The sequence below is a fragment of the Phalacrocorax aristotelis genome, chromosome Z, assembly GCF_949628215.1.
Source record: "Phalacrocorax aristotelis chromosome Z, bGulAri2.1, whole genome shotgun sequence".
In the NCBI taxonomy this organism is placed as follows: domain Eukaryota; kingdom Metazoa; phylum Chordata; class Aves; order Suliformes; family Phalacrocoracidae; genus Phalacrocorax; species Phalacrocorax aristotelis.
In genome coordinates this window covers 13002838-13020805 of record NC_134311.1, presented here as the reverse complement: position 1 = coordinate 13020805, position 17968 = coordinate 13002838, and the positions used below count along the sequence as shown (strand labels likewise).

Genomic DNA, 17968 nt, shown 5'->3' with positions numbered 1-17968 from the left:
CTCCCAGGTGCTCTCCTGGTCATGGGATCAAAGACATAACAGCCACTCCTTTGATGACCAGACCTTGCAGGGTCAGTGCTGAGTCATTCCAGCTAATATCTCAGAGGAGGGCCTCAGACAACAGGAATAGCAATGACCTGCAGAACTTGAATGCAAGCAGCTTCTGTCTCATTCCTGCCGTCACTCAAGGTCTGACAATGTGCAAAACACATGTGTGAGAGAATAAAAAGCCTGCATGCTGCAGTGTCATGTGCTTACACACCTTATACTCCTGAGTGCTGGAGGGGTACAGCTTCAAGGCTTCACAATACTGGTTCTGACCCTTCACCAAGTTCAGAAATTCAGAGAAGTGTTCAGGACCTGCAGAAATCATTTATTATTCATAGCAATAAAAGAGAAAGCACATGCATCTTATGGCTCCCAGCTAGTCTGGGTTCATTGCATTAAGAAGGAACTAGAGGTCCTTGGGTGGAAGAGCACAAAAGCACCTATTCTGCTACTGTAAAATCAAGGGTGTTCACTTCCTTGAGGTTTGCTCCACTTTTGCCAACTGTTAATTGGGGACAAGTCACCTACAACAGGAACAAAACAAGACTTATCCTTCATGATCACAGAGCAGTAAACATTCTCACTCCTTTCTCCCTGTGCCAAGCTACACTACAAAAAACATGTAGCAAAAATAAGTTAACCATGCACTACAAGGAGGGACAATGACTTCATACAATCCGTCTCTTTCTTCAGCTATTTCCCCCCAAAGGCTCTCCAAAGGGAAATGTTCCACTGCAGAATTTCTCCTTAGACACTCTGCATGTGCAGGACACGTACCACATTTGCTGAGGTGCCCAAGAGCTTTTGTGTATCTCTTCAAGTGTTTGTCTATTGTATATCGCTGATAATTGGTTTCCATTTTCCGGAGAGTATTTAAGAAGGGCAAGTATTCTTTTGGGTCCTGCGAAGAATAAAAAAAACTGCAGTTGAGCTAATCTGCTAAGATCCTTATCTTGCCTCCATCTTCACCATCAGATAGTCCCATATTGTATGAAATACACAAAAAAAGGCTTTTTTTTAAATTTAAATATAAGCCATCTTAAAGAATCAGTTCTGTATATGTACTCTTGCCAGGAATGACTAACTTAAATTACCAGGCTCCCACATGGACTTGGACTTCAGCAGTATCTAAAGGCTGGTGAAATTTAAAATTCAAGGCTATATATCATATCAAATATTGTTTTTTATCAGCTATTATCATGTATAAATTTGGAGCTGAAAAGCTGATCAATTTCCCCCACACCAAAGACCATATAGGGTGTTTTAACTGATGGGCAGCAGGCTCTACTATACCAGAAAAACTCCGAAAATCCTGATGGGCATTTCCATTCAGAGATTTCAAATTAAACCTGCTGGAAGTTACACACTACTGTCATTGCCACCACCAAATAAGCAAGAATCAAAAGAGTACAGAACTGGGAATGTAAGGCATGCATTCACAACACTTCAGACCACAGTCCCTCCCTTCCCCAGAGTTACTTAGCTGTGATGCTCTAGAGAACCCTATTTCACCCTGAGCACACGCAAATTTCCAGAGCTGTGCTCAAGAAGTACTAAGGGATGCAGAGACATGCCACCTTCCCAGCATCATCCCAATCAGACAAAACCTCCAAGCAACTGAATCCTGCCTGGGTAGAGTGCTATGACTCACAAAACAGATGGGCTGATCTGCAGACCATGAAGAACTTTTGGGAAAGCACAAAAATAGCTCCTTGGCAGAAACTACAAGCCAGGACCTTTTGAGACTTTTCTGCCACCATGATGACTAAATCAAAGTCATATGTCCCCAAGGAATAATCATACAGTTCATTGACATCCACAAGGAAAAGCAAGTACTTCAGTGCTTCTTCTGCACTCACTGCTTTGGCATCTGGAGTAATGCTTTCTGTAACAAGATAAAGAAGCATATGATCAGTTACACCAATTCCCACAGCAGTGGAACCCCACTCTGAGGGAGGGATGCATTATCAAACACCCCTGACACTAGATAGGGACTATCAAACTAATGGCTTGTTCTGACTTTCAGGAGGGGTCACTTTGCCTTTCCTGGGCAACTTCAACGACCAGCCCAGGCATAGTGACTTCTAAGTGTGCAACAGTGACAAGTCAGAAGTATCAGCACAGAATAAAAGCAAAGTTTTCCAGCTTGAGATAGCAGGACCCAAATGGGAACCTCCTATTCCATGCTGGGAGAACCAGAATTCTGACTGCAAAGAGAAAACAGCTCCAACTCTGGGCTATCTGCTGACATACGTAGATAAAAAGAAAAGCTGAGGGCATGTACTGCAGCATATCCTAGCTGATATGCTGCTGTTCCATTAACACACAGTGAGTTTCAAGTACATTTGTTTTCTGGTTGACTCCATGAACAGCCACCTTAAAATCATTTTCAGGGTAAACCATGCTAACAATGAAAGCTCTGGCAAGCCACCCACTTTCAAATCTTTTGATTTCCTGATACAGTACCTCGAAGATCATGAACCTTCTGGAGAGCAATTTCCAGTTCTGGAGGGCTTTTCTTTACATGTGCTGTCAGAATCGATAGGCAATATCTGAAGAAAATAGAAGCAGTAAATGAAAAAAGCAAGAAGGCAGAAACACTGGTTATTCCTATTTTAGCACAGTGTGCAAGTTCTAGTTTACATTTTAGTTAAAAAAACCCAAAACTATTCAGGTATTTCAATCTTTTTAACAGAAGATAGGAAAAATGGGAAGAAAACAGAATATAACAGAAATGTTTTTCTACTCAGCATGTCTCCCCAAACATGTCACAAGACTGGAGGTATGTTTTGAGTAGAATGAGCTTCCTTACCATGCGAGCCAGCATAATGGGGAGAGGACACCTCTCTCTGAAAGCCTAGACAGCGGGACACAGTTTTCCAAATGAAATTTGGCATGAATATGGTCTTTTTTATATAAGGAAAACCTTCTAGGAGCCTATTCCCACTTTCATACATTTTACACGTTCTATTTCAGAGTAGCTTTCCCAGGAAAGGGGAGGCTTTGTTTTCCAAAACCGTTTACTGAAATTTTCTAAATGTTCTGAATTTCTAAATTTTCAGGGTTCAGCCTGTTGTTCCTCTATCTACTGTTTCATACATAAGCTGCCAATGGTTTAACACTGCTTTATTAACCATTGTTATTATCTTATTTTTGCGCTCTTTACCCTTGTCTGGTGCTGACCCATCCAAGGAGGATGGTTACCAAAAAGGTAATAATTCAGAAATATGCAGTTGCAGATTCACAAAAGTAATTCAGTCTCAAATGGAACTGCTGAGATCCTTTTGAAAGGCAAGCTGCTCCAAAAAGCCAGCATCTCCCTGACATGACAATCTTGCTCACGACTCTCTGTCCCCTGTGCCACACAGACTGTCCTCAGTTGAGTTTATTTTCTTAAACCCTTACAAGCATCCTGCATCTATTACTTCAATTCTTGTTGTAAAAAGTTTTTTGCTATCTGTGGAATTATTAGATGTTGTGGTTTTCAGGACAGCACCCTCAGCAGATAGAAGGTATGGCTATATAAGTTTTGTGGAACACAGGCTCACCTCAGAGGATCTGAAGCAAGATAACTGATGTTAAGGACAGCTTTGCTTTCTGCAAATGACTTACTAGAAATGTCTCTAATGGTTCCTTCACCTACAATAAGAAAACGCTCACTTTTGTGGGTCAATATGTTCCATGGCACCTCTCATCACATCGCATATGAGGTTTACTTTTTTCTGATCAGGATGCTGGCGTGGTTGAGCATTACTGCTACCATTCAGAGATGGGTACATACTCCTTGTGAAATCTTCTTCTCTAAATGAGAACAGATACCATGAATACCAGCATGGTGCATCACATAGCCCAGCACAAAGAGAGTAACATTAAGAAACACAAATGCATAGAGAAAATAGCCACTCAACAAAATAGCTCATATCTCATTCAGTACTGACACACAACCTGCCACACTACCAGAAAGCTCTTCAACATCTCTCATCCATCCCAATTGATTCTCAGCGAAGAGAGGCATTGAAAAAAACTGGTCAGAACAACTACTTCAGTAGCACAAAAAAATCAGAAGGCAGGATTTTCAAGATACAGCTGTCTTCTGCATCTCCATAGTGGATTTAGTAGAGCATAGAGCACTTCTGAAAATTAAGCCATTTGCTTTTATTTCTAGACAAAGATTTAAGGTCAGGTCAACACTGAAAATAAAACGGAACAGCTAAGTGATAGGTCTAGCTCCTAAATAATTATTTACTTCAGCAAGCTTGAGAAGTCCTGAAGCTAACAATGCCCTCAAGCCTCTTGTCACTCAACCTTTGAGAAAGAAATCAGGGGGCCTGATTTGGGAATCTAAGCAAGTATCTTGACCTGAGGCTTCGGGTAGGCAGTGCTGTCTTGCTCTTCATTATGAAGGAACACACCTTTCTCTGTTCACATTTACCCCTGTACAGCAAGCCTGGCTTTGACAGACAAGTCAAAGCAGTCAGATGATGTACTGATCACTTGCTGGAAAAATCTAATGGATGCCTACAAGATGAAATTCCTGACAAGGCACGATGACTAGCCCTGAAACTATTAAGCTTACTCGAGTCTTTATGACCCAACATGCCAGATTTCTGACTGACTCCTTGCACCCACATTGAAGAGCTGCCAATATTTTGACAAAATAATGTACCACCACTGATTACATGCATGCTTCTATTTGCAGAATTATACTCACTTCAGTTCTGTGAAAAACAAGTTGATATAGTTCACAGAATCTATTTGCCTGATAAAGGTTTCTGCGTTTTCCACAAATGCCTGAAACAAACAAGAGTATTACTACTGTTATTCTGAACAAGTACGTTAAGTACAAGACCAAATTCAAAGACCTTCTCTGAACGTACAGATTAAGGAAATGGTAAGTCTAATCTGCCTGCACGAGGATGTAGCAGTGCAGAGCAGCCATGTCTGCTGAAAGCAGAACTGACAGCACCACCACCTCTTCTGAGCCCACTGTTCAATGTCAATGGATTCCAGAGTAGACAAATACGGAAAACAACACAACAGCTAGGTATACTTGCCTTGGGATTATAGTCATAGAGAAGATTGAGATTGATTCGCAGCTTCCTCATACACTGAAATGCCTCCCTGAACATAAGCCTGGAGGAATAAGTCAAGTGGGATAGTTTACATAGTGGATAGGTGCAGTATCCACAAATACAGGGAACTGACCAGAGGTAAGGCACACCCCCTGGGAAGGGAATAGCCTAGGCAATAAAATATGTAAATTGCCTTCCAGAAAAAATGTGCAAGGTCAATCACGTTCATTGCCAGCTTCTGCAGTGGAACAGACCAGCACACCAAACCGAGGAAGCAATACAGGCCTTGCATTATTTTTCTTCTCTCTTAAAACAGAGAACCACGTTTTAATCTAATGTGCCAACTTCTGTTTCAGAAAACTTCAATGTAAATCAATTAAGGAAATAAAACATGAAAAACAGCATGCTTCATCATGAAGTGATTGAGATGTCTGGAGAATGGAGCAGATGAAGATTTCTCCCACCCATACAGTCTCAGTACACATATAAGCCCTTCAGTGGTGAAATGAGAGGCACCTGGGACTGTTGAAAGCTGGACTTCTAGCTGGTAGACCCAGGAACAGTTTCACTCCCACTGACAAAGTAAGTTTGTTAGAATTTAGCTTCCCTCCCTTCTCCAGCACAACAAAACCAGCCCAGCCATCCTCTAACAGCTCAGACTAGGGGAGAGAAGACCAGAATATGCCAGTGCCATTTACCTGTCTAGCCACTTCCGAACCTGGGCAAGAACCAGAGCTCGGTGGTGAACAGTCTCCAGATTTCCTCTTGGCATCTATAATAAGATCCAAACATTTATTTATTTGTAGTTACTTGGCCTACATTGAAGGCAAAATGAGGACTAGCTGATTTTCTAGGCCTGTCTGCTACTTGCAGGCACTTGGGCCTGTTTGTTCATTTCAAAGGACATGCAACTTCTAAGACTGTGGAAGAATATCTGAAAATTCTCTCAGCTTGGAAACATCAGTCCTCAGCAGGCTGGACTCCACTCAACCAGACAAGACCCAAAGCAACCTCATCAAGCTTTCAGGTTAGCTGTGCTTAGAGGAAGATATTGGGCTACACATCTCCAGAGGTGCCCTTCAAATAACATCCTCCATTCTCTGAACCTTTTCTGGTTCTGAAGAGTGAGCTCAGCACTTCAGACAAACTTAGTGCCAAGGCTAATGGAGTGCTGCTAGCAAATACAGCAAGTACTGACAGGTGAGTCTGAGGTTCACCAAGAGGCCACAATAAGTAGCACTACGCTACCTCAGCCATTAGCAATTTGGATAGCCTTTCCCAGTTCTGTACATACCCAGCTGCCTGTGCTGAACCTAATTCCCATAGGTACGCTCAAAATCCCTCTGCATCCAGCCAGGTGGCTGGAGATTTGTGGGGCACTGTGCCGCAGCAGTACAAGGCAGCCCCTTTGTAGCACTGCACACATTGTGTGCAGGTTGGCCAGCTGCCCACTAAGATGACCCCCCTACACCCTGATAGCAGACCTCAGCAGACACGGGCAGAGCACTGACCTGCAGCACAACCTTTGTGTCCTGGGGCACAACGGTGATGATACGTGAACCTCGCTCCACCTTGCGCAGGGTCTCACTATTGGGTGCAGCGGCACTGCTCAGGCCAGCCTGAAGGGCTGAAGACAGCATATTTATCAGCACATGTGGAACACTGAAGCACAGTGCCCCGGTCAGGCTTTCCTGTGTGGCTCTGCAAGGTCGTACTGGACCAAATGAGTCAGTAATACACCAGTAACCTTCAACGGTTCCAGGTAGGAAGAGGACCTCTAAGTGCTAAGCACTGCTGTACACAAAGTAGAGATATGTCCTCTATATAACAGGATCAAAAAGCTCAACAGGCCAGGTAAGAGTTGCCCTGAATAATGTAAAGGACCAACAAGTTGTCATCATGCCTTTTCCAGGGTCCTCATACCTCTTGTAGCCAAATACCACCAGAAACTCTACTGGGACCCCTTCTCTTCCACACACCCTCAAATAGCACAAAGCCCTTTCTTTTTTTGGACATGGAGGGGAGGGAGAGAATGCAGGGCTAAGCTGATGAAAACAGTGAAGGGACAACAACTACAGGACAAATCCTGCTCCCTGGGAAGGGCATGTGATATACGAAGTCAGCTCCCTGTGCTCCTTGCTGTCTAATAGATTTTTGAAAGCAGCTCTCTTCCTTTGTCTCTTAAGCAGTTGCTCTGAGTGACCCAAATACAACAGGTTTGGATGTGAAAAATGGGGACACCTTGTGGTTTCAAGACAATGGCCATAAGCTGCCAGTAGCAGGCAGCCAGAGCTGGCATTTACCTTTCACTGATATGTTCTTCAAGCAGAAGCACTGGCAGGTGTGGGAGTTTGTTGTCACCAACAAAAACTCATTGTATGTTGCAAATGAGGTGATGTTGGAAGCAACCTGTAGAAAAATAAAGTTTATCGCTGTATAGAGTGAAACAGGAAAGCTCTGTTTGGCAGAGGAAAAGGGGATGCAATGAGAGGCAAAAACTTAGGTACCTCAATATCATTAACAAAAAACCGGCATCGATCTGTGAGGCCCAAGATCATCTCCTGTAAATAAAAAGGATCACAAGTATAAGCTGCCAGTGTCACAACCTCCAGTGTTTCACAACATTGACAAGCACTGGATTGAAGTACCTTACAAATAGGTACCGAGTACCTCACATGAATTACTTAGAGAAGCTGGATAGCAAGTCACGCAACCTCTATACTAGGAGAGCTTACTTAAGTGCCTTTAAACAATTCTGGCTGGAAACCCAGCTTGGTCTACCCTGTAATGAAAACTGCACAGTAACAAAACAGAAGCAGAAACCATGCCAGATAATTTATTTTTTCATTCAGCAGCATTTCGTCCAAAACAGCAGAGGCAAAGCACTAGTACAGAGCACAGCAAAGCAACTCCATGCAGCATTCACCTGGATGCACACTGAATGAATGAAACCCTGAAACTACCAGCCAAATACCTAGTTGTTCCTTAAGCTGTTATAGCTATCAAGAAACCATCACCAATAGTAGTAGCAGGTCTGCAGTAACTCAATACAGCCATAGTTGCTAATAGGGTAATTTCAGATACAACAGAGCAAAATGCTGTTTTCAAAAAGAGCAGGACAGTGACTCCTGGAAATTTTAAATCTTAAATTTCTCACTCTTCAATTACATTATTAGTTATATTCATAGGATGGGGAGATTGGGTGTTAATTGCAAGCCATCAGAAATGCTCAAGACAAGGAAGACATGCTCTCAGCTCTGCATAAGGCCTTATGAAGAACGCTGCTAAGAAGTATCATTGGACCCTGTGCAGAGGATCATGTTACACATTTGACACAGAACAACTGAGTAGGGAGTTTAACCTGCTCACAGTCTTACTTACTTCACCACTGATCCTCATGATGGAAGTCTGCACACAAGGGTAGGGGAACTGAAGAGCAGTGCCACTGCTAGTCTTCCAGGGCTCAAGGACCGGAGTAGAAGCCTCTGAAGAGGAAAGATCAAACTGTTTTCCAGCCAAAGATTCAGACATTACAACCTCATGACATGTACCTCAAGAAAACTAGAGCTGGGAATAAGCTACACTATCTGACAGAGAGGAGGAATACTGACACAAAAGTCCAGACACAGCAGACAAGAAGGTGGTAACTTCTAGGGACACAGCAGCACCTTTATTCCACTGTGGAAAAGGAGGGAAATGCTAAGGACGTGGCACTCATTCAGCACTTCTGAAATCACTAAACCAGCATCTTTTCAAATCATAATCCCTGAACTATCATTCCCAAAAACATTAACTACTTTCTGACACAAATCACTGATTTCGGCCCATTTCTGGGAGCAGAGGGAGCATGAAAGGCAGGACAAGCTACCAGCAAGAGTCACTCATATCCCTGAAAGTCAAATCATTTTGTTATGCCTTTTGAGAAATCTGTAATAACTATACCTCAGACCAGGTACTTCAATAAGGCTCAGCTTACCCCAGAGGTATTTCAGGATCTGTCTATGAGCCAGCTGCAAAGCTACAGTTTTGGTCACTGGGCTGCAGCACAGGCTGATCACTTCTCCATCGACAGGCACAGACAACCTGGAGAAAGACACAGAACATGAGTCATCAGAATTACATTTAACACCTAGATCCTGCATTTCTTGTGGCCAGATGGAAGGATGCACATGTCCAGCAAGGACAGATACCTTGTTCACGTAAGGATCTTCTGCAGTCTTTCCACACTTATGGGAGTTGACATTGGCAAGGCAAAGCACCACCAAATCCAGCCAACAGGCATTTGCCTAACTGTGCTAGTCACTGTCTGCATACTTATAGCATTCTGCAGAGCCCACACTTCCTTTGTCCTAATCTACAGTTCATATGCAAATCAGCCTGTCTTTGCTGTGTGAAGGCTGCAGAAAGGAACTCTCAGGATCCCTTTGGGAAGCGGATTTCTGTACCCCAGGAGGCCTCCTTTTGTGATCTGGTTCAGCTGACCCCAAAAAGCCCAGCATGTGAGGAGGAGGAGGACAGGAGTAACAAGAGCTACCAGTCCCCTTCTGGACCTTGATAATGGTGGGCAAAAGGTAGAATCGAGGGAATCAGTCCCCATGATGGCCTGGAATTCAGGCAAAGGACAGAGCTATCCTGTACTGACACAGGCATGCTAGCATAGACCATCTCACCAGGCTGGCTGTAGGCATTAGGACTACAGCAAGTGCTGACCAGTAGGCAGCTTCGTGAGCTTTTGCTTCTCCTGCAGGAAGAATGCCCAATTCCCCAACCCACAGCCTCCAGTATGCATGTTTATTGAGATTTAATTCCTTCTAGGTGCTGTCCAGTGGCACTCTCAGACTTTACCCACAACTGGACAGATCCCCAGTACCGTAAATTCAGGTGCTCTTCTTCAGCTCCAGCCACATGAGGCACTGCAGTCAGATGGTGAAGGACAGACTGAGCAGCATGCTGACCCTGACCAACCACCAGGAAGCTGTCATCTGGCAGCCAGGTGAGAAATCGGAGCCCCAGAGGATTCATCACTTGGTTGTTGTCGCTGCCCACATCAACTCTGTCACAAAATAAGAGAGAATGGAAAGCAAATAGAATCTGATTTCAATAGGCCACCTCAATCGAGAGGTGCAGGTCTTCCTAGGCACAGCCTGGCTGTTCAGGTACACATGCAAATAGGTACACACAGCATTGCTAGCTGGGCTCTAGTGCCCAAAGCATGTATCCTGCCATAGACTGGGCTGGAGATGAAGGCTGAGACCCAGGGAGCCTCATTTGTTTTCCCTAGGCAGTTCCCATGCCAGCTGTGTACAGGAACAAATGTAGAACAGGGTGGTATTTTTAACCTTGTCATTGTCCCTGCCATGCAAGCTGCTCTGCTACTCATCGTGCCATGATCACGGGCCTGGGCACTGCACAACCATTCCTTTGGCTCTGGGAACAGGAGCACAAAGTGTAGCACCACAATGCCAAGAGCACCAGGCACAGGAAAGGCCATCTAAGTACCATCACTGACAGTCACTGCTCCCACTAGATCAAGACCTCAGTCAAGGGCACTTCTCAGGATAAACTGCCCACTGCATTGCCCAATGCTCAGCACTGGCTGCAGCCACAGTGGCAGCACAATGAAACCATGTTATCTGACACCTTCTTCAAAATCTTGAAACTAGTGGTCAGAGCTGTGACCTCCAAAACATCCAGCCCTTTTCACCCCACTACAGCTGTACTAGTTCTATATTACCTGTAGGTTTTATCCAGGTATGGTATTTCCACAGCTGCTTTAAAACCATTTCCACCCAAAGCTCCAAACCTGACAGTGGGGTCATTCACTGTGCTCTGTCCTAGCAAACACAGAAAAAAAGCAAAGTTTAGAGATCCTGCCAACAGAGATCCTTTCATCTTCACTCTTATCAAAAAGTAGATGTTGCAGGAAACTATTATGAAAGTCAGAAAATACCATCCATACATGTACAGCCAACACCTAATCCTCATTAACACTTACCCTGAGGAACAGTTATCTTGTAATGTCACAGTACAAAACTCAGATGCAGCAGCAACAGTCTCTTGCTTCACAGCACACTAAATATTACAATGTATACAGGACTGCTTTGGGAAGTGCTGGGTGCCTCAGACAGACCCTATGTAGCTATTGCCAGATATTTCCAGTGGCAATCAGCAACATGCCATCAGAAGAGATTATACAAGAGATTATACAAGATACCCCTTGCTGCACTCTACTCAAGCTAAAGATAGGCGGGGGGATATCACCAGCATAAGCACATAGCCAAGTGCTGAACGCTGCCTTCTCACAAAGCCAATGCATCACCAAAATGCTCCTGTGCCACCCAAACTACTGCAGATGAGAGAACTGAGCTTGAACACACAGTTGAACTACATATACCTTATTCCTGACTACTAAAGGCTTGAGTGACCATCACCCTACTAGTACCCCAGTGTACTGCTCTCAGGCACATAGGATTTACTTTAACAAGACAGTGCAACAAGCTCTCACCATATCTGTACACAGAGATCTTGTTATCAGCATCCAAGATAGCCATGTCTCCACTATGTTTGGGATCTGTGTGAAACGCAACCTGATTAACTGGCTGTGGGAGCTGGATCTCATAGGTACACATGGGTGGAGGCACCACAGCATGCTGGAATGCTGTGACAAGCACCTTATCTGTGGAAGAAAAGAGAAAAAAAAAACAAGCTGTAACCCAGTCCAAATGCTAGGGAGGATCTCATTATGTTGTTTATTGAAAGTAGGAACAATGTTACAGGAAAATACAGTTGCTGTGCCCTTAGCAGTTAACTCCATTAAACCACCCCTGAAGCTTCCATCCATTATATGGTCCCCCTCACTTACAGTTGTGTAGAAACAGCAGGTAACAGAAGAACTACCATAATCCCATCCCACCTGCAACCAAAAGGCTACACCACCTCTTCTGACCCTAGAGCTGCAAAGCAGTCTGACTGCTTACCTCCATCTATGACAGCCACATTTGCCACATGTTGACTATTCTCCCCCATCCCACGGTCTGTGGTCCAATGCCAGACATAGGAGAGGTAATGCCAACCCTGGCAGAGTATGTGCAGTCTATATGGGTTCTCTCGGTCCCACAGCAGCGACACCAACCGATTTTGCTCCAAGCTACCAAAATGTAGACTTTGCTTGAGGTACCAGTGATAGTTCCCTGTGGTCCACAGCTGAACTACAGAAAAAGAAATGGTTACTACAGACTACTGAGACCCATCTCAAACCCTCCCGACCACCACTGCTCTTCTAGGGGTGGGTTAAGTGTGATGAAAATAATAGTTCTAGCCTTCAGCCCGTGGGCTATGTCATACAACACCCTTCACAAGAAAACTCAACAACAGACTTCATGCAAAAGAGTCAATACTAGACTTCTGAGATCACCTTGTGAGGAGGCACCCATGTCTTAAAAAGGGTTCACACCTTTAGCACTCCATTAATCCTATTTCCAGTTACAGCAGCCTGGAAGATGCTTTGAGCTCAGGCTGAACTACCAGTTCTTCCTGAACTGCAAACAGTCTCAAAGCTGTAGGTAAGCCTTCCCAGTGTCTCCCAGCTTGCAGACGAATACCCACAGCTAACCACATTTTCAGACAAGCGTAAGAGCCAGAGCCTCACACAGTGCTCTCACCATAACTGTTTGGGTTGGAGGTTTCCACCTTCAGGTCTTCCAGCCATATAGCCAGGATTGTAGAATCTGCATTCCAAAGCAGTTCGTTCACCTGCAGAAACAAACAGCTCTTGCTGATATTGTTGCCTCTGCATAGGGTGGGTATGTTCCTGATTGGTATGCAACACCATGAGCTGCTCCTCATTTTCAACAAATGTAAGGTGCGTGGGTTAATACACTAACATAGCCCTCACGTAATGCAAAGCTGCCGACAGCTGGAGCAAAGCATCCTGGGGCAGCACTTGTCACAGTGGCTCCACACAGCTGAAGAGGTGACACAACCACAAATATGACAGCAGTGTTCTCTCTACTCTCCTTGGCACTGAGGAAGCATCTGCCAAAAGACCACTCAGCATCCAAAGGCAGGAGCTGAAGTAACACCCTAGCAGTAGCTTCTCACCTCTCTCATATGGGATAACATGAGTATTTCACCTCACTGTTGCAACGGCTGACATTCTGAACAGTGCTTTTGAAGCATTTGCCTGGTAGAAAGTATACAGGGGCCAGAAGCACCCCAAGGCTACAATCCCCCTATGCTTGTACTACGGGCCTCCAGAGGGCACTGCCTCTTCTCCACAGGCTTCTCGATTCTCTTTTCAGGTCCCTTTTTCCATTAGGGCCAGCACTAAGTCTTAAGTTTAAAACTTCCTCCCAGAATCTGGAAAAGATCTAGTCCTCCCTTCCACTACACTCTAATCAAAGAAGCCCAGACACAGCACTTACTTTGACCTGCCCCTTCTGGAATGGGAGGGTGAACTCCCCATGAAGAAGTCCATTCTTCTCCAAGAAAACCACATCATATCTGTTGGGTTTTTCTTGTGTGGATGCAATCAGGTTTCCAGAGGGCCTTAAAAAAAAAGAGACAAATGAAAAGTGTTTGCTCACATAATCACTAGCTGTCATTTTAAACACCAATCATCTTACATTTTCTCCAGACACATGAAGAAAAGGGCAGCAGAGGCTGTGTTTTTCTCAGCAGTGTTCAGACAAAGTCATAAATCCAGCACAGACATTTTTAGGGCTCACAACATCCTCAGGTGAGCAAGTAAATGTCAGCACTGGGAAAGGGACCTGTAATATTCCTGTTTATACAACTGAGTCCAAAAACACTTGACTCCTGCACCTGGGGAGGAACAACCCCACGAACCAGGACAGGCTGGGGGTTGACCTGCTGGAAAGCAGCTCCACTGAGAAGGACCTGGGAGTGCTGGTGGACAGCAAGCTGACCCTGAGCCGGCAATGTGCCCTTGTGGCCAAAAAGGCCAACAGTATCCTGGGCTGCATTAAAAGGAGTGTGTCCAGCAGATCGAGGGAGGTTATCCTCCCCCTCTGCTCTGCCCTAGTGAGGCCACATCTGGAGTACTGTGTCCAGTTCTGGGCTCCCCAGTCCATGAAAGGCAGGGAACTGCTGGAGAGAGTCCAGCAGAGAGCTACAAAGATGATCAGGGGACTGGAGCATCTCTCTTATGAGGAAAGGCTGAGACACCTGGCTTTTCTCAGCCTGGAGAAGACAAGGCTGTGGGGGGAATCTTACCAATGCTTATAAATAATCTGGAGGGAGGGTGTCAGGATGATAGGGCCAGACTCTTTTCAGTGGTGCCCAATGATGGGGCAAGGGGCAATGGGCACAAACTGGAACACAGGAAGTTCCACATGGATACGAGGAAAGACTTTGAGGGTGACAGAGAAGTGGAACAAGCTGCCCAGAGAGGTTGTGGAGTCTTCTTTCCTAGAAATATTCAAAAGCTTCCTGGGTGCAGTCCTGTGCCCCCTGCTCTAGGTGTGCCTGCTCAAGCAGGGGGGTTGGATGAGGTGATCTCCAGAGGTCCGTTCCAATGCCTACCATTCTGTGATTCTGTGATTGAGACTGTGCAAAGAATCTATCCCTTCTTCCCACATGTGATTCAAGTATTAGGCTTTTCATGGTTTGAAGGGCTATTCTTCCTCATGTTGGATCAGAAGGAAGCTTTCTTCAAGTTTTGGGAAAAATAAACAAACAGAGGAGAAATGAAATTGATGCTGATCAAAGACTGTGACCAGGGAATAAAAAGCAACACTGCCAGGATGCAGACTGCTTTGCTACTCACTTCCAGGACAGTGCTTGTTCTAATCCTGCAATAGGCTCACTTGTTGACTGCAGCACAAGTTCTCTGTTCCATACTCGGACCTTCCGAGCACCTACAGGTTGAGAGAACAATGAGACAAATGTATAAGAAAGCACGGGGAAGAGTCTTTTCTAATTTTATGAGGGTAGGACATGAATAACATGAAGCATGTGAGGGTAGCACACGAATAACAAGGAGATTTCTCTTGTACACCTTAAAGGGTAAAAACTTAATTTTGCCTCAGGCAGTTCTCCCATATTAACTGGGTGACTCTAAAGGGACTGAGCACAAATTTCAGTCTGATGTAGCTCAGCCATAGCCATCTCCCTCTCCAATTTTCACCACAGAAACATTAAAATCTTCCTATAAATGCAAGATCCTCCGCAATCTGAAGTCCTGAACGTAAAAACCCAAACTAGGGGAAGAGCAGTGCATATTGGTGCAGTTCAATATGTTGACCAATACACTTAAACTGCTCAGTAATGTTTGTTACGGAAGACATCAATTACAGTCGTACAAGGTATGTGTGTGCTCAGCACCTCTTTGGCTTTAGGGCAAAACCTAGGGAAAAGTATTACCAATATTTAAAAAAAAGTGCGCAAGGCAAAACTGCTACTACGAGCGACAGTGGGTATGCCAACTCAAACAGATTAATCCATTTGGCACTGGGAGCCCTCCAGAGATTGATCAGAGCTTAAGCAGTAATTTAACACTGGTGAAAGAAGCAGTTCAGAGTGTAGCTGCTCAGTAGTAACCTCTCCTGAGGTTACTGCCTTCTCACTGGATTGAAAACCAAACCGCAAAGGAAGCGTTTAAAAGATCATGTCTATAAAATGCCTCTGATAATATGAAAACACTGAAAAGAGCAACTAACTAGCTCAACTCACCCTTGCTTTAAGCGGCCAAGAGACCATGAACACCAGCCAGTTCTTGCTTTGCCTAGTTTCTTAAGAAGTCTCTTACACATGTTTGTATTTCAAAGAAGTTTGGTCCCTCACCTGTTTCTGGACAGACAGCACTCACTGCAACAAACTGCCCATCTCCTCTCCATGTCACCCGAGGCCTGCTGTCATCCCAGGCTGAAGTAGGTGACACTTCCTGAAGTCACACAAAAGAAAGTTGCATCAAAGGTTGGGAAGGCAATTGCTGCCTTTGTCTAAACTGCACTGCTAACCCAGATCTTCCAAGAGCCTTGGCATGAAATCGATCCATTAAAAAAAACTTAAGGCTGCAAAACTAAAAATTCATTATAACATAAGAATGTTATTTTAGGTAATACTAGAATTAAAACTGTCTAAATTCAAACTTCTCCTCCTGCAAGTGTATATGACTGTCTATTCACATGATCACAAACCATCCTTCCCTTCCATCAGGGTCTCTGCATAAGCTGGACACAAGGGTGAATCAGGGTTTGTTCATGACTGATGCCTGGAGTCACAACCCCTTGGAAGGAGAAAGATGAGAAAGGCAAGCCATCCAGGCAGTCTGTATGGCAGAGAGAAGCTGGGATAAGAAGTAGTGTTCTTTGAGGCAAACAGGTTCTTCGCAGAACAACACAGGAAAAAAAAAATTCAGCAGGATACAGATAGAGGCAGCTGTTCAAAGGTTTAACTCTGTCAAGATAGGCATATTTTCCCAGATATAGCCAAGCCTCACCTTGTCCCTCGTAACAGTAATGCTGGAACAGTCCACATTTCATCTCTCTGCACTCTAGCCTGCCAGGTTTCAGCAGGAGAGTTTTAATTTTGAAACTTAAACACAAGAAGAACAATCCAGCAGTGAAGTGGTTTTAGCTACCTGACTTTTTACCAAATAAGAAGTAGAGAAAACATAGAAGTGTCACACAAAGGAAAAAAGAGCTGAAGGGTGCAGGCACACAGAGTTGCCCCACATGACTGGTGGTGCTCAGTAGCCCAAACCCTTCTACTCTTGCCTTCTGGGAGCTCAAACCACTGTTATTTCTGCTCCCTTAGCCAAACTGCATGCTATTTCTCTTGGTCATAGGAAAACCTTAGTACATAGCACACAATCAGCAAAATTTGTCATGCTGATTTAAGGGTGCTTTTACCTCTACAAGCACTAGCACGTGCAAATCTTGCTTTGAGCTCTGTATAAACAATCCTAAGTACTCCCAGCTGCTGTCTTGAATTAGAAGGATAAAAATGCTGGATTTCAGGTAACAACAGAAACAAACAGAAGCAGCCTATGACGACAACTAGCAGAAAGGCAGTGGTAAACTGACACCGCAGGAATATCAGAAAATCTCTTTATACATGTTTTTGCAGAGACAGCACGGGCTTAACATGAGAGAACTAGTATAATACCGTCTGTTTGCGATGTGCTGCCTGTTTTCCCTCTGATCCATGGAACTGTGTCTCCTTTTTACCCCAGCCAAGAGCAACAAACTTTCCTGAAGAAGAAATAAGAAATAATCACTGTAGTGGAAGACCTACAGCACTACTCTGTACAGTGTGGTAAACACAACCAGAGCTCCAAGCCACCCACACCTTCTATCCAAGTTTAGTTCTAAAAACCTGCAGGAAATTTATATAGCCCAGAAAGTCCTCTAGTACAGGGAACTTCCTTGGATTTATGTTGACAGTTAAAATATATGCATTCCCCTTCAGCTGCCTGGCAACATTACTGGGCCCCAGGAGACATTTTAGACTGAAAGTGCTCAGCTCCATTTCTTTACTTCCTACGTGCTTACAACATACCAATGACATCAGTTTGAACAACTTCATTTCAGCGCACCTCTTACCTTCCCCAAACTCATCCTGGTGGATTTGCTTCTCAGTAATTGGTTCAAAATCCCTTGTCATCATGATGAGTGTTTGCTGACCTGCGGGGTAGGCATTAAATACAGTATTGGTATCTCCTACAAATAAAAACTCAATGTTCTCCCATGTTGTCCTACCATTCTGTCATGGACTTGAATAGACAAATATTTCTGATGGTAATATGATACTAAGGAGAACACATCCTTCACAGCAGAAAATCTCAAACTGCAACAGAACGTTTTCAAATCTCTCTCTTCAAATAC

The 17968-nt window shown here is 44.3% G+C and overlaps 1 protein-coding gene across 3 annotated transcripts in view; it reads right to left on the bottom strand.

The window, feature by feature from the left end:
* Positions 1–17968, bottom strand: part of ELP1 (elongator acetyltransferase complex subunit 1) — a 60293-nt gene that overhangs the window by 36955 nt on the left and 5370 nt on the right. For 2 of the 3 annotated variants that reach the window (XM_075080008.1, XM_075080007.1), the window contains exons 4-26: positions 17687–17767; positions 17250–17335; positions 15924–16023; positions 14908–14998; positions 13544–13667; positions 12782–12872; positions 12098–12328; positions 11626–11796; positions 10855–10954; positions 9991–10173; positions 9097–9203; positions 8502–8605; positions 7628–7681; positions 7424–7529; positions 6632–6747; positions 5819–5892; positions 5103–5181; positions 4760–4839; positions 3709–3849; positions 2515–2600; positions 1785–1933; positions 826–949; positions 263–360 (exon numbers count right to left, since the gene is read on the bottom strand). In XM_075080008.1, coding sequence (XP_074936109.1) covers positions 263–360; positions 826–949; positions 1785–1933; positions 2515–2600; positions 3709–3849; positions 4760–4839; positions 5103–5181; positions 5819–5892; positions 6632–6747; positions 7424–7529; positions 7628–7681; positions 8502–8605; positions 9097–9203; positions 9991–10173; positions 10855–10954; positions 11626–11796; positions 12098–12328; positions 12782–12872; positions 13544–13667; positions 14908–14998; positions 15924–16023; positions 17250–17335; positions 17687–17767 — 2576 coding nt within the window. The remainder of the gene's footprint in view (positions 1–262; positions 361–825; positions 950–1784; positions 1934–2514; positions 2601–3708; positions 3850–4759; positions 4840–5102; positions 5182–5818; positions 5893–6631; positions 6748–7423; positions 7530–7627; positions 7682–8501; positions 8606–9096; positions 9204–9990; positions 10174–10854; positions 10955–11625; positions 11797–12097; positions 12329–12781; positions 12873–13543; positions 13668–14907; positions 14999–15923; positions 16024–17249; positions 17336–17686; positions 17768–17968) is intronic. The other variant, XM_075080009.1, reaches the window with a different exon arrangement.